This window comes from Canis lupus, chromosome 17 (assembly GCF_003254725.2).
Source record: "Canis lupus dingo isolate Sandy chromosome 17, ASM325472v2, whole genome shotgun sequence".
In the NCBI taxonomy this organism is placed as follows: Eukaryota; Metazoa; Chordata; class Mammalia; order Carnivora; family Canidae; genus Canis; species Canis lupus.
This window is the reverse complement of record NC_064259.1, coordinates 44,922,143-44,935,961: the sequence shown is the minus strand read 5'-3', so window position 1 is coordinate 44,935,961 and position 13,819 is coordinate 44,922,143. Positions and strand designations below refer to the sequence as shown.

Sequence of the window (13,819 nt, the reverse complement as noted above, 5' to 3'; positions counted from 1 at the left end):
TTGAGGACTTTTCATATGTCCTGAGAAATGCCTTTTTCAGGAAACCTTATTTCCCAGACCTTTAGTATTATCAAAAGCCTCAAAGTTCTGCCCTCTGACCTCACTTCACCAAGTTTACAGGAATTCATTGTAGGCCTTCCGCATCAGATATCCTTTGGCAGGGGATCCCTGGATGGCTCAGCGGTTTGGTGCCTGCCTTCAGCCCAGGGTGTGGTCCTGGAGTCCCGGGATAGAGTCCCACATCGGGGTCCCTGCATAGAGTCTGCTTCTTTCTCTGCCTATGTCTCTGCCTCTCTCTCTCTCTGTGTCTCTCATGAATAAATAAATAAAATCTTTTTTTTTTTTAAAGATATCATTTGGCAATCTCTGATAGCTGGAGAGCTATCTAGTATTAATGTGTCCCCAAGTAGAGTGATATCTTAATAAGCCTCCAATAAGGCTTGGAAAGTGTCAAGGCTGTGACTAATATGTGGTGCTGCTGGCCTCTTCCAGTAGCTATATACTACTTTCTACCCTTGTCCCAGGTATTTTTAGAGGCATCATTTCCCTCTTGCTTTAATTCTTGACAGTCATATGAATAAGAGCCTGTCTAGCAAATATGAGAGTGGGGGGAAAAGGGGCTAAGGAAGTATGGGCTAGAGTGAGGCCTTTCTGTGGGCTGCTGTGTTCTGTAGGTATAAGGAAGCCTACTTATAATTTAGTCTTTTCTACCTTAAAGGAAAACTCTAATTGATATAGCACATAATTTGTGGGACTTTTTGAGGGAGGCATTTTTATTTTTCTTCTGCCTAGAACTCTAACTTTTAAAAAATAGTTTATTTAACATATGCTTTTATTGCATGTTCTATGTGCCAGGTACAATCCTAAATTCTTTACAAATAGCAACCTACTTAATTCCCATAACAATCTGCTAATATAGGTGCTATTATTGAATGTACTTAAAAGATGAAGGAACTGAAGATCAGAGGAGAGAAGTCATTTAAGATCAAATAGCTACTAAGTATTGGGTACTTAGGATTTATTTGAACTCAGAAAGTTTTACTTCCAGGTCACTTTTTTTTTATACTAACAAAGCTTGCTGATTTCCCTCACTTTAGTGTCTTTATAATCAACATATCCAGCTCTTTGAGGCTTGACTGATTTCAGTAAATAACCACCCTTCATTGATCACGGCCATAGCCATAGAGACCCCACAAGAAGACCTCAGAAAGTGAATAAATGTAAAAAACAAATGCCTAATACTTTTTTTAAGTTGAAGTGTAACTGATACACTGTGTTACATCAGCTTCAGGTATACAATTTAGTAATTCCACAGTCCGAATGTTATACTCTGCTCACCACAAGTATAGCTACATCTGTCACTATATAATGCTATTACAGTGTCACTGAATATATTCCTAATGCTATATCTTTCATCCCCATGACTTATTCATTCCATAACTGGAAGCCTGTATACCCCACTCCCCTTCATCCATTTTTTTCTGTCCCCCTACCGCCCTCTCCTCTGGCAACCATTGGTTTGTTCTCTGTATTTATGGGTTTGTTTCTGATTTTTGTTTGCTTATTCATTTGTTTTTTTTTAGATTCCACATATAAGTGAAATTGGATGGTTCTGTCTTTCTTTTTCTGACATATTTCACTTAGCATATTATCCTCTAGCTTAATCTATGTCATCACAAATGGGAAGATCTCATAAAGGTGGCTTAGAAGGGATGTAAAATATTACATTGCATATATATATATATATATATATATATATATATATATATATAATTACATCTCCTTTATCCACCCATCTAAGGATGGAAAGTATCCAGTACTTTAACCAACAATGTGTCTTTCATATACAAAAGCATCACCAACCTATGTGTATGTGTGTGTATTTGTGTCTATGTGTGTATGTTTGGGAGGGGCATATTGTTCTTCCCCATCTCAGCATAAGTATGAGCAAGTTCCACTCATGGTCACAAACACATGGGATCAGATAAATTGAAATCAGGATGGAGGCTTAGAAAGACAGAGAATAAGTCAGAACCCCTACCTCTCCTTTTCTCATGCCTCAGCTTGGGTCCAAGGAAATAAAGGACACAAAAGCATTAGGGAAAGAACTAGCTGTTACAGAAAAACATCCATGATCTTTCCCTCCTCTAAAGCTCAGATCCCTGAATAGTCAGAAGTGCGTACTCTATCAAGCTTAAGTTATCTTATTTATTAAGTTTGCGTATGGGGTCTCCAGAAAATTTATAAATTCCTCAAATCCAGAAGCAGCAGCTATTTTCCTCTAGATTCCTCTTCTATATAACTTCGAATTTGAATTATGAAGGGATGGCAAGGGTAGAAGCTCAGAGCCCTACAGAGGGATGATATAAGGAAATTGTTGCACCAGGAAGAGCCTCTTTCTGGTACACCCTGGGAATTGTCACAGATGAGGTGCGGTTGCCCTTCCCACAGGTAGGTTGGCAAACTATGCAAGTCAAAGGTGGCTTTGCCCTTCTCCAGAAGTCACCAGATGCTCAGTTCTCATGACCCCGAGCAGTCCAGGAAGGAGCAGAGACCTTCAAGGAATAGTGATGGCTAGGGTTGGCGGGTGGCATGAGGAAGCAGGCAGAGATTTTGTGAGCCTGTAATAGGACAATCTGTGAGACACATGGACAAGGAAGGCAGAGAGAAAAGATGAGCAGTGTCTCTGTTTGGAACAATGGAGAAAGCAGTTTGAAATTCATGTAACTGACTTGTTCAACATCATACTGTGGAAGAAAAAGCGGTTAAAATTCAACTCTTCTTTCTTCCAGTCTGTTTTTTTCCCCCTCATCTTTTTAAGATCCTGCTGTTCTTTCGTCAAGGTCCCTGCACACTCCCCGCAGAGTCCTGCTGGATCCTTGTTTCCTTGGCCTTCCCTTGCCATCTGTTTCCTGATCTGTCCTCTGCCTGCACCACTCTAGCATATCTGTATTTACCAAATGGCTCCCTTACTTTTACCATCTCACAGGTAGCCTGGAAGCCCATGCTGCTCATCCTCTCCTGAGCACACTTTCAGATCAATCAAGATCACGCACTATCTTGTGCAATAAGACCTCCCAGAACATTCTGAATATCTCCCTGATGGGATCCTGCTGGACTGACCTCAGATTCTGACATCTAGTGGAATTTTCTATTGGTTCTTTCGACATGGGTGTTTTCCTTATTTTCCCAGTTAGAGAATGCAACGGGGTTAGATAGAGAATTCTCTTTCATAATATTTTTCCTTAAGCAAGGCCTGATTTAGGCTCAGGGGATACCAAAAAATAAGTTAAGATCTCTTCATTATGACCTAGGAGGCACAAGGTCCTTGATTCTCAGAGAAGGTGATTATGACTTAAAAAATGGATTCCAGCCTACCCCTACATATTTCATCCCATGGAAACTCTGTGTGTTAATTCACTTTCCTTAGCCCCATTTCCTTACTGGCTGCCAGCTGAGGACCTACTCTAAGTCTAAGCTCCATTTCTTAGCACAAGGCCACCTCCATCTTCTAAGCCAGCAATGACACAATGAATCTTTTTGATGCTTTGAATTTCTTGACTTGCCCTGATGCTGCCAATCAGAGAAATCTGCTTTTAAATGGCTCCTGTAATTAGAAAGGACCCACCTCAATAATCTCCCAGAATTCTCCTTTTTTAATTGATTTACAGTCAACTGATTAGTGACCCTAATTGCCACTTCAAGACTTTTTTTGCCACGTAAGGTAATATGACTCAGGAGTTGAGACTGTATTTACAAGCTCTGCTCACACTGAAGAGGGGATATTATAATAAGATCAAGGGTCGATGGGGGGTCATTAGAATTCTGCCAGAGTTTTCTGCCATTCTTGCTTTCTTGAGATGGACCTCACTCAAACTTGTAATGGGAATAATTCCCCTATTTCTCTTATGAAAGCACCTGAAGGACATGAGACCTGAGAAATTTCCTCTCTGACTTTGCATATACTTACCCCCCTGTGGCCTTTCTTCCAGCCAGCTCCTACTTGTGCAGAACATCAACTCGTAATTGCTTCTCTCCATTCCTTTAGAGAAAATTTAAATTACTCAAGCTATGGCTGCTAATCCTCAAGAACAATTCCTTTATTATTTTTTAAACAATATTCTATTCATTCATTCATGACAGACATACAGAGAGAGGCAGAGATTTAGGCAGAGGGAGAGGCAGGCTCCCTACAGGGAGCCAGATGCAGGACTCAATCCCAGGACCCCAGGATCATGCCCTAGGTAAAGGCAGCCACTCAACCGCTGAGCCACCCAGGTGTTCCCCTTTATTCTTGATAGTAGCTGAACTTCAATTCACCTTCCCATAGTAAAGTTCCATAAAACATTCTACCCCCTTGGGATACCCTGAAGGGAGCCTGCTTCTCCCTCTCCCTCTGCCTGTGTCTGCCTCTCTGTGTATCTCATGAATAAATAAATAAAATCTTACAAAAAATTCCACCCTCTTGCCCCAAATGAGAATGTTCCTTAGAGTCTTATCAGGCCAGGCATTCTTTAATAAAAGTGTTTAGTTTGATTTTCTTCCCGTATTTGGTTCATTGTCTTGGAGAGCCATTTCCAGAAACCCCTTCAGGTGTCCCTACCCTTGAGTCTCACAGAAGGGACAGCTGAGGAAGGCCCCTTCTGAGCAGCACTGTACTCTTTACATTGAATGAAACATGATCTTTATCTTTATTCTATTTCTTCTTTGCTCTTAGTATAAACCTCTTTTTTTTTTTTTAAAGATTGTATTTATTTAGTTATGAGAGACACAGAAAGAGAGGCAGAGACATAGCAGAGGGAGAAGCAGGCTCCCTGCGGGAAGCTGGATGTGGGACTCCATCCCAGGACTCCAGAATCATGACCAGAGCCACCCAGGTGCCGCCACTTAGTATAAACCTCTTGATTTGATTTGTTTCACTACTCAGCGTTATCAGGACAAAGCGGATTACAGGGCTGAGATGTATTTTCTTTGTTTCTTATACATTTTTATCATTTGAGTATAAATAGCTATAGTCATATAATGAACATCAGAGTCATAGTCTGCCTTTTAATACGATAAGGAGGGATCCCTGGGTGGCGCAGCGGTTTGGCGCCTGCCTTTGGCCCAGGGCGCGATCCTGGAGACCCGGGATCGAATCCCATGTCGGGCTCCCGGTGCGTGGAGCCTGCTTCTCCCTCTGCCTGTGTCTCTGCCTCTCTCTCTCTATGTGACTATCATAAATAAAATTAAAAAAATGTATTAATATGATAAGGATTGTGGTGCCAAGAGCACTAAACATTTGAAATTCTGGTAGGATTTTATGAAAGACAAATTAGAATGTCAGTGGCCATTCAGGGGAATTTGTGGTATGAATAAGACAAATCTATTTGTGTGGTACTTTATAATCAAAAGGTTCAAACATTCCAAACGTTTTATCATTAGTATCTTGAAAACTGTTGTACAAATAGCTTTAGAAACAGAAAAACTCTAAAAGGAGGAAAATTATAAAATTCCTTCCATTAAGTATTCCTGAGAATAGGCTAATAAAAACATAGACAATCTAACTCCCAAACTCCAATGGTGCTCTAGCTGACTTTCTTCCTACTTGTTTTCTTACAAAATTCCCCAGTCTATGACCCATTTGAAGTCCATCATATTTGATATTAGCAGATATTTCAGAAGATTATTTGACTAAGATTCAGTCTTCCTCTGCAGAGTGGTTATTGAAAAAAGCTCAGCTGTCCCTAAGGGAAGAATGACAGGACAATCCTTAGTACTATGCAGGACTAGACACTGTGACAGGATGAGGTTGGTAGTACTTTACATCTATGAAGGGAGGGAAAGAGAAATATTCATGGTAGGTTGTGGAGGGAAGATGGGAGGGCAGGACAGCCAGAGGAGAAGGCCAGGATAGAAAGGCTGATGGGTGTAATTAAAAAAACAAAAACAAAACAAAACAAAACAAAACAAAAAAACAAGGGACCTGCATTTTTCTGAAATCAAAATGCAAGGAAACAGTGATCGAAATTAAGTGAAACTCAGGGGGGTCCCTGGGTGGCTCCACGGTTTGGCACCTGCCTTTGGCCCAGGGTGCGATCCTGGGGTCCTGCGTCGGGCTCCCGGCATGGGGCCTGCTTCTCCCTCTGCCTGTGTCTCTGCCTCTCTCTCTCTCTATGTCTATCATGAATCAATCAATCAATCAATCTTAAAAAAAAAGAAATTAAGTGAAACTCAAGACCCTTCAGTTAATTTTCTTCCAATATATATAAAAGTTACTTAATTTCATGTCAAGAACTATGAAGTCTCTGAAATATCGCCCTGCTTGCAAGGTAAGTTGGACAATATCAATTTCACTGATAATAGCAGAAGGCAAAAGACTTGATGACTTGAGCAGCATGAGCCCTACACACTCACCGTACTTTACCTTACCTCCAAGTCCCAAGTCCCATGGGTGGGGGGACATAGATGGGCTGATGCAGATGCCTTCATATGCATTGGGTTATATTATAAGGGAAAAATTTTTTGAAAGGTTTTATTCATTTATTAATGAGAGACACAGAGAAAGAGGCAGAGACATAGACAGAGGAAGAAGCAGGCTCCTCACAGGAAGCCTGATGTGGGATTCAATCCCTGGACCCAGGATCACTTCCTGAGCCAAAGGTAGATGCTCAAGCTCTGAACAACTCAGGTGCCCCTAGTTTCAGGTATACAGTATAGTGATTATATATTTATATATATTCCATATATCACCTGGTGCTTATCATGATAAATGTACTACTCTTCATCCCCCTCACCTATTTCACCCATTCCCCCACCTGCCTTCCCTCTGGTAACTACCCGCTCATTATTTGAATCTGTTTTTTTGTTTGTCTCCTTTTTCTTTGTTCATTAGTTTTGTTTCTTAAATTCCACATGAGCGAAATCATATGGTATTTACCTCTCTGATTGACTTACTTCCCTTAGCATTTTACTCTAGGTCTATACATATTGTTGCATTAAATGGCAAGATGCCATTCTCTTTTTATGGTTGAGTAACATTACATTATAGATATATCTATATCTATATCTATATCTATATCTATATCTATCTATATCTATATATCTCCCACCTCTTCTTTATATATTCATCTGTCAGTGAACACTGGGTTGCATCCATATTTTGGCTATTGTAAATAATGCTACATTAAAATTAGCGGTGCATATATCTTTCTGAATTAGAGTTTCTGTATTCTTTAGGTAAATACCCAATAGTGTAATTAGTGTATCATGTGGTAATTCCATTTTTTATTTTTTGAGGAACCTCCATACTGTCTACCATAGTATCTGCACCAGTTTGCATTTCCACAAATAGTGTGCAGGTGTTCATTTTTCTTGACATCATCATCAACACTTGTGGTTTCTTGTGTTTTTGATTTAGCCATTCTGACAGATGTGTGGTATCCATTTTCTATTTTCAAAGGTATTTATTTATTTATTCATTCATTCATTCATTCATTTGGAGAGAGAGAGAGGGAGTATAACAGAGAGGGGAACAACAGAGGGAGAGGGAGAGAGGAAACCTTAAGCAGATAGATACCCAGTACAAAGCCTAATGCAGTGCCCAATGCATGGCTTGATCTTATGACTCTGAGATCATGACCTGAGCTGAAATCAAGAGTCAGCTGCTTAACCAACTGAGTCACGCAGGCACTCCTTTTCTGTTTTTAAAGATTTTTCACTACACAGACATCCTTGACAAGACAGTTCAGAACTAAGTATGGGTGAAAAAAAAGACACAAGTCACAGATGTTGCTGGTGCAGAGAGGCATTGTATGTCATCTCATATAAATAACAAAAAAAGTTTTAAACAAATACATTTATTGTCCACCAATCAGGAAGTCAAGTTTCAAAGACTTTTCTATTTAACATAATAGTTTGCTACTCATATATGGGTGTTTGTTCTTTAGAGAATTGGTTTGGAGGTTAGGGTAGACATTTACTGTATTATTATTATTTTTTAAATTTAAAATACTAAAATGTAATCTCGAAGGTAGAATTTTTACACTGAAGTCAGGTTTGCAGAAAATATTTACAGTTGGACTCAATTGGAAGAATTGTCATCTTTTAAAAAATCATCCTCATTTGCCTATCAGATTCTACATAGGCAAATAGTGGTCACTTTATGGGTGTGGGGGAAAAGACAATGAGGATACGAGATAGGCTGGTAGTAGGAGGAATAGTGTGTCTATTCTTCCCTGCTTCTCTGTCTCTCATGAATCTCTCCCCAGGTATCTCCATTATTCCCAGGCCTGACCTCTTGCATCTGCTTCTGGACCACTTTATTTCTTCCATTTTGTAGTCTTTCCTGGAAGACTTTTTCCTCTTCCCTCTGCCTCTCAGTGACCTGAGAACTATGCATCTGTGAGTCCTCAGAGAACAATAACATTCCACCTTTGCCTAAAGGGAAATCCATCCTGACTGTGGAGAGGATACCTTGGGCACTTCCAGCCTCTCCATTGGAAGAGCCTCTCCCCATGCTGGGAATCTCTCTGAGCCCTTATCACCTATGTCTCTTTGTAGTGTCTTGGGTTTGCTCTGCTCATTTGCTAGGCTTTGATTTTGGTTCTGCTTCTCTCTCAGATCCTGTTATGACAAATCTTTCCCCTCTACTCCAGTAAAACCATTCAAACTGGACAGTGAAGGGGAGACTGTAAAAGGAGAATGTACAAAGGGGGAATATGAAAAGGTTCTTTATTACCTCCACCTCCTCCTACTACTACATGTACATTTTTATAATTTAACAAACATGAAACACTTCAGCGTAGTTTATAGTGGTTAATATCAATTGAATAGTACAACATTTTCTAAAACTTACTTGGTTTGTTGAATGTTATATTATTTTTAATTTTATGTTAGAGAAGATAGACTAAATACTTCATGACTATTTGCAATGATGTTATATATATAAATAATAAAATTATATAAAATTATATAGTTATATATAATATATAATATAATTAATATATAATATAAAATATAATAATCTGTAATATAATTAATACATAATCTATAATTATATATAATTATATAAAATTATATAAAATTATATATATATAATTATACATATAATTATATATATATATAATTTTAAGAGTCAGAAAGTACTTGTTTCTGGGAAAATAGTTGGCAGCAAAGAACTGGTTATGAATTTCCTGCAAGGCTAAGGAATCACTAGGTAGCCACTTGGTTTATAGAGCCAGAATATGGATACCAAGTGGCTTTGTTGGAGTTCCAGATAAATATTATAATATTTAACACATCCTTAGGAGAGTAGCGATGTCCAGTCTAAACCCAGTTTGAGAGAAAAGTTTTCAAAATATTTAATAAGTTCCAATATCACAGATTTTTCCAAGTGTCTTCTTAATTATCTATTTTTACATTGCTCTGAGGAGAGGGCAGTATTTTGATCATATCTTTACCAAATGACTAATTACTTCTCTAAAATATATAGTATCACCAGCCTAGATTTGAAAAATCATGTTATCTAAACTTTAAGTGCCAGTGGGTCAAAGGGAGGCTAAAATTAGACATGACATATTTACATAATTATTTGGGCAAAGGGAAAATACAAAGATATATTCACAATGTAAGCTGACAAGAGAACTAAAAGTACAACCAAAGATATGATAAAAATTGGAAGAGTGATATTTTGTGACAAGATAGAAATGCCCAGAGAAATAACTGCTGTCCCTGAATGAACTGAACTCAGAACCTACCTTACTTTTAGATATTTCAGTTAGGTGATGCAATACATATACTTATTTTTTGAGCCATATTATGCTGGGATCTTTCTTACCTGCAACTACAAATGTCCTGTCTTATACTATGGTATCCTCCAACTGAAAGAACAGAATGTGGTCCTTACAACTCCTTTCTGAAGGAGGAACTCAAATTAAATAGGAATTGGCACAAGCACTGTCATTGTGAATTTTTCTGATTTTTATTACTTCAACCAGGGCAAAAACTCAAGACCCATGGTGTTACACATCATTTAAACTGATGGAAAAGTGTTTCCACCAAAAATGCTTTAATCAAGGCAGTCTATCTTAGAAAGAGCAAAAGAAATTTAACAAATATTCATTTTTAACAAGTGATAAAGTGCATTCATCTCAACTATTTATTCAAAAAGTGATAACCTCACCTAGCAATGTTGTAGTATTCTTTGCTTATATGGAAAATTTTGTCAGTGGTCTCATATGAGATTCTTTTCATAGAAAAGAATTCTTTTTCAGATTAGGAAACTAGCCAAATACACTTTTTTTCTATAATAGAAACATGTGATTAGGGAGAGGTGGTGATAAGATGGAAGGCAGATCAGTGGTCTTGATATATAGATAGTTCCATGAAAAGTCTGGGTCTTGTCTGTAGTCAGTTAAAGGGAATTTATTCAAAAGAGCATCATTCTTTTTTCACTGAAAAAAAATAGTAACAAAAATCCTATCAGATGTTAAAGCCATCCCAAATCCAGTCCTGACTAGATAAGGATGTTTTAGGGCAAAAGAAAGAGGACCTAGTTGAGTCTGTTCTCACAAGTGCCTGCTAGGGACAGGGGAATGCATAGTTCGGTGGAGCAATGCCCTCTGACCATGGCAAGGAAAGTAACAGAATTCGAAAGATATTAGGAAATTGTACAGTAATTTGACATATCACTTATATGCCTGTCAAAGATAATAAAAAATAGGTCCATATATTATTTGTTTTATCCATCTAATTATTTTGATTTATTTATTCATAGTCTGTTTTACAAATATAGATGAAACCTATTAATTGTCCTTCAGTCTGATACTTTAGGAAGTACTGTTCTAAACATCGTCTGAAACTTTAAACTGGTAGTGTTATACCATCAGACCTAGGGGAATATGCAGCAGAATGTGTGGGGGAGCAATGTGCACACCCCAAACCTACACGAGCTGTATTGAAACACCTCCCATTACAAACAGGCTAGTAACAATGCATATTTAGGAACTTTTCCAGAAACCAGGATGAAATTGGGCAAAAGGAAGACCCCCAAGGACTTCCTACTCAACCACTTCTTCCAACTAAAGTTTTCTCTATGAGACAGAAGTGCACAAGACAGACAATTGAGACAAAACATTTATTTTTAATTTTCTCACTTGAACTCAAGTTATGGAAGACACAGCGGTATTTTAGATAAGGCTGAGAAGTAGGGAAGGTCATAATGATGTGGTCAGTTTGGAGGTATGGGAGGATATTTATTTGAAGACTCTAGGGTGAGTATTCATGCTTGGTCCCATGTCCATGATGAGCTGCATGTAAAACTCAGGTTCCTGAGGTCTCCCCAGACCTAGTCCTTGAACTTGCAGATATAGGGTAGCTTCGTAGCACAGTTATAATCTTTCCATTTCAGGTATCCTAGAGAAACAGAGGAGCTCAGGTAAGTGTGGCTGGTAGAGCTTATGAACCCAAGAGAGAGGCATCCCAGTTTCTGGCCTAGGATTCAAAGCCTCCTTCTCACCCTCACCAGTGTCCTACTCCAGAGAAATGAGACTCAAAAAAAGGAGAGATGAGAGGGGATGGTGGAGACAAATCAACACTACATTTTCTAGCTCAGGGGGATTCTTTGAGGGTCATGCTGAGAAATGGGGAAATAGAGGATGAAAAAGCCTGGGCAGAAAGTAGCTTCTCTGTTACTTACCTGTGCTTCTTGACAGGCTCCCACAATAGCCAGGGTTTGCAATGGTGGAGGGGTTTTTCTCCCAGGCAGAGTAATTCAGAATATCAGCACTACTCCACTCCCAACCATCTGCATTGGGCTCATAGCCCTGTAGAGGATGGAGGGTGGTGAGGTTGAATTCTCACCACCCTCCATCCATTAGAACTCTCCATTAGAGTTCTCCTTGCATGAACCCTTCCCCAACATCACCAAATTTGCTCCGCTCATCCAGATGCTGCCCTGGAGCCAGAGCTCTCCTCTGGAAAGGAAACTTTTCCTAATTCCTTGTTTTGATTGGCAGATTCCAAAATCAGTAATCACAAAGACCAACAGAACCATTCAGAGTAACACATTCCTGACTGAACAGCAATCAGTGGTACATTTGTGATTACCCTCTGAACCTCAAAGACAATGTCTGATTTACAGAGCAAAAATGGATCCTATGTTCATTTAGGATTCCCTCAGCACAGTAAGTGCCGACTCTGTGAAGCTCAGAGAACTGAATTACAAGGCCTCACATGGAAATTGTGCAAAAGCATGACAGGAGGCAGATTCACTTCAGCTGGAGACAAGGGACTTCCACAGAACTCAGCTGTTCAGCTGGCTGCAAGACCTTTCCCTTCTCCCTAATGTCCTCCTAGATCTCTGAGCTCCAGGGCTCTCTAGGGCATTTGGTGGGTAGGCACTGGGGACAGGGAGTGGGCTGGGGGGCAATAGCAGCTTGAGAGGTTATGAAGAGAAATGAGTGCATACCTCTGTGGGGTCATGGAGCCCCATCCAGACATATGAGTAGCTGTTCACACTGTTCTTGACCAGGGAGGCCACAAAGGATGCCTCACTCCCACTGAGCACAGACACAAGGTGTCCCGAGGGCCTCTTCTGGCAGGCCATCTGGGTGGGGAAAGGAGAGACTCAGGGGGAGCCTGAGTCATAACTCGGGGGAGGGCAGGGCAGAGGTAGGAGAGAAGGGGTATATATGCAAGAGATGAGGGTGTTCAATCACGCCCCTTCTGGAGAAACTCTGGAGAATGGAACCTACCCCCTCAGGTCTCTAATGTACTTTCCCCTTAAAACTCCTAACTGAAAACCCAAGTACTCACATCAGCATCCATCCAGGATTTGGGGGTCATAAACAAGGCATAGCAGTGGGAGGCATAGGCCTTGGAGCCTTTGGGACACGTGATCCGTGGGGCAGGCACGTCCTTCTGGGAGTCTTCACCTATGGTGGAAGGGAGTCAAAGAGAAGGAAGAAGTGAAGAGGAGAGTGGGCATCAGGGTAGGGAGGTGATCTAGGGGAATATCTATGAGGCCGGTGCGTGGGGAAGTGATGTCAAAGCCCTGACTGTCTCTCACCATTGCCTACCCTTTCAGGATTTCTGGGTCTTGAACCAACTGCACTAAGTGAGGAAACTTCTCTCCTCTTTTCCTCCTTCACCTTCAAAGCCCAACCCTTCCACACACTAGGCCGACCATTCTTGCACTGGATCCTCATTTTCCTTCCCTATATCTCATTATTGACCCTTCATGCTTTTCCTCCTTCACCTTCCAACATAAATTAGACTGCACTGACAAAATGAATGACCTCCTTGTGGTGCTAGTGGACCACTGCGACGCCTGTCACCCCTGGTTACTCTGAAGGAAGGAGTGAGTTGGGCAAGTTATAGGCAGTTTCATTGTGTGGGGAGATATGTCACCATTACCACAGGAGCCTTTTTTCTTCCTCTTGGCCCTGAGCATTCACAAGGACCCAGTGCTACAGACAGGGCAAGCTCACCTCGGACCTGAGACAGGACCATCAGGCAGGAGAGCAGCATCCAGGACATGCTGGGGAGGGCCATGGGAGGCAGCATCATGTCTGTGATCCTAGGAAGCAATCAGAGATCACTAAGGAAAGAGTAATTAGAAAGAGGGCAATTAGGGAGGGCGACTCCTCTTCCTTGTCTTTGTTTAGTCCCCTAGGAACAAATTGATCTCAGTGACATCTATCCCCTTGTATAGCTCTGGAAAGAATCAGATGATCAGTACACCCTCCCACCCCATGAGACCTGCCAGCCAGCCTGTGCTGAAATCACAGATGCTGTGTCTCTGTCTCACAGAGGGATCCTCCTGTACCTTCCCCCAAAT

The 13,819-nt window shown here is 40.4% G+C and overlaps 1 protein-coding gene across 1 annotated transcript; it reads right to left on the bottom strand.

Moving 5' to 3' along the window:
- Nucleotides 1-11,102: 11,102 nt before the first annotated feature.
- Nucleotides 11,103-13,618, bottom strand: LOC112664279 (regenerating islet-derived protein 3-gamma-like). The gene is made up of 5 exons (XM_025453742.3): nt 13,470-13,618; nt 12,796-12,914; nt 12,449-12,586; nt 11,678-11,804; nt 11,103-11,394 (listed from the first exon to the last, which is right to left on the bottom strand). Exons 1-5 carry the CDS (start codon nt 13,546-13,548, stop codon nt 11,327-11,329), a joined length of 531 nt encoding a protein of 176 aa, XP_025309527.1. The 5' UTR covers nt 13,549-13,618; the 3' UTR covers nt 11,103-11,326.
- Between the last annotated feature and the right edge of the window lie 201 nt (nt 13,619-13,819).

Coding starts and splice junctions, on each gene's coding strand:
- LOC112664279 (XM_025453742.3), bottom strand. CDS start 13,548: ATGATGCTGCCTCCCATGGCCCTCCCCAGCATGTCCTGGATGCTGCTC. Junction 12,915..13,469: donor GGTCCTGTCTCAGGTCCGAG/GTGAGCTTGCCC, acceptor CTTCCACCATAG/GTGAAGACTCCCAGAAGGAC. Junction 11,395..11,677: donor GAGCCTGTCAAGAAGCACAG/GTAAGTAACAGA, acceptor CTGTTTCTCTAG/GATACCTGAAATGGAAAGAT.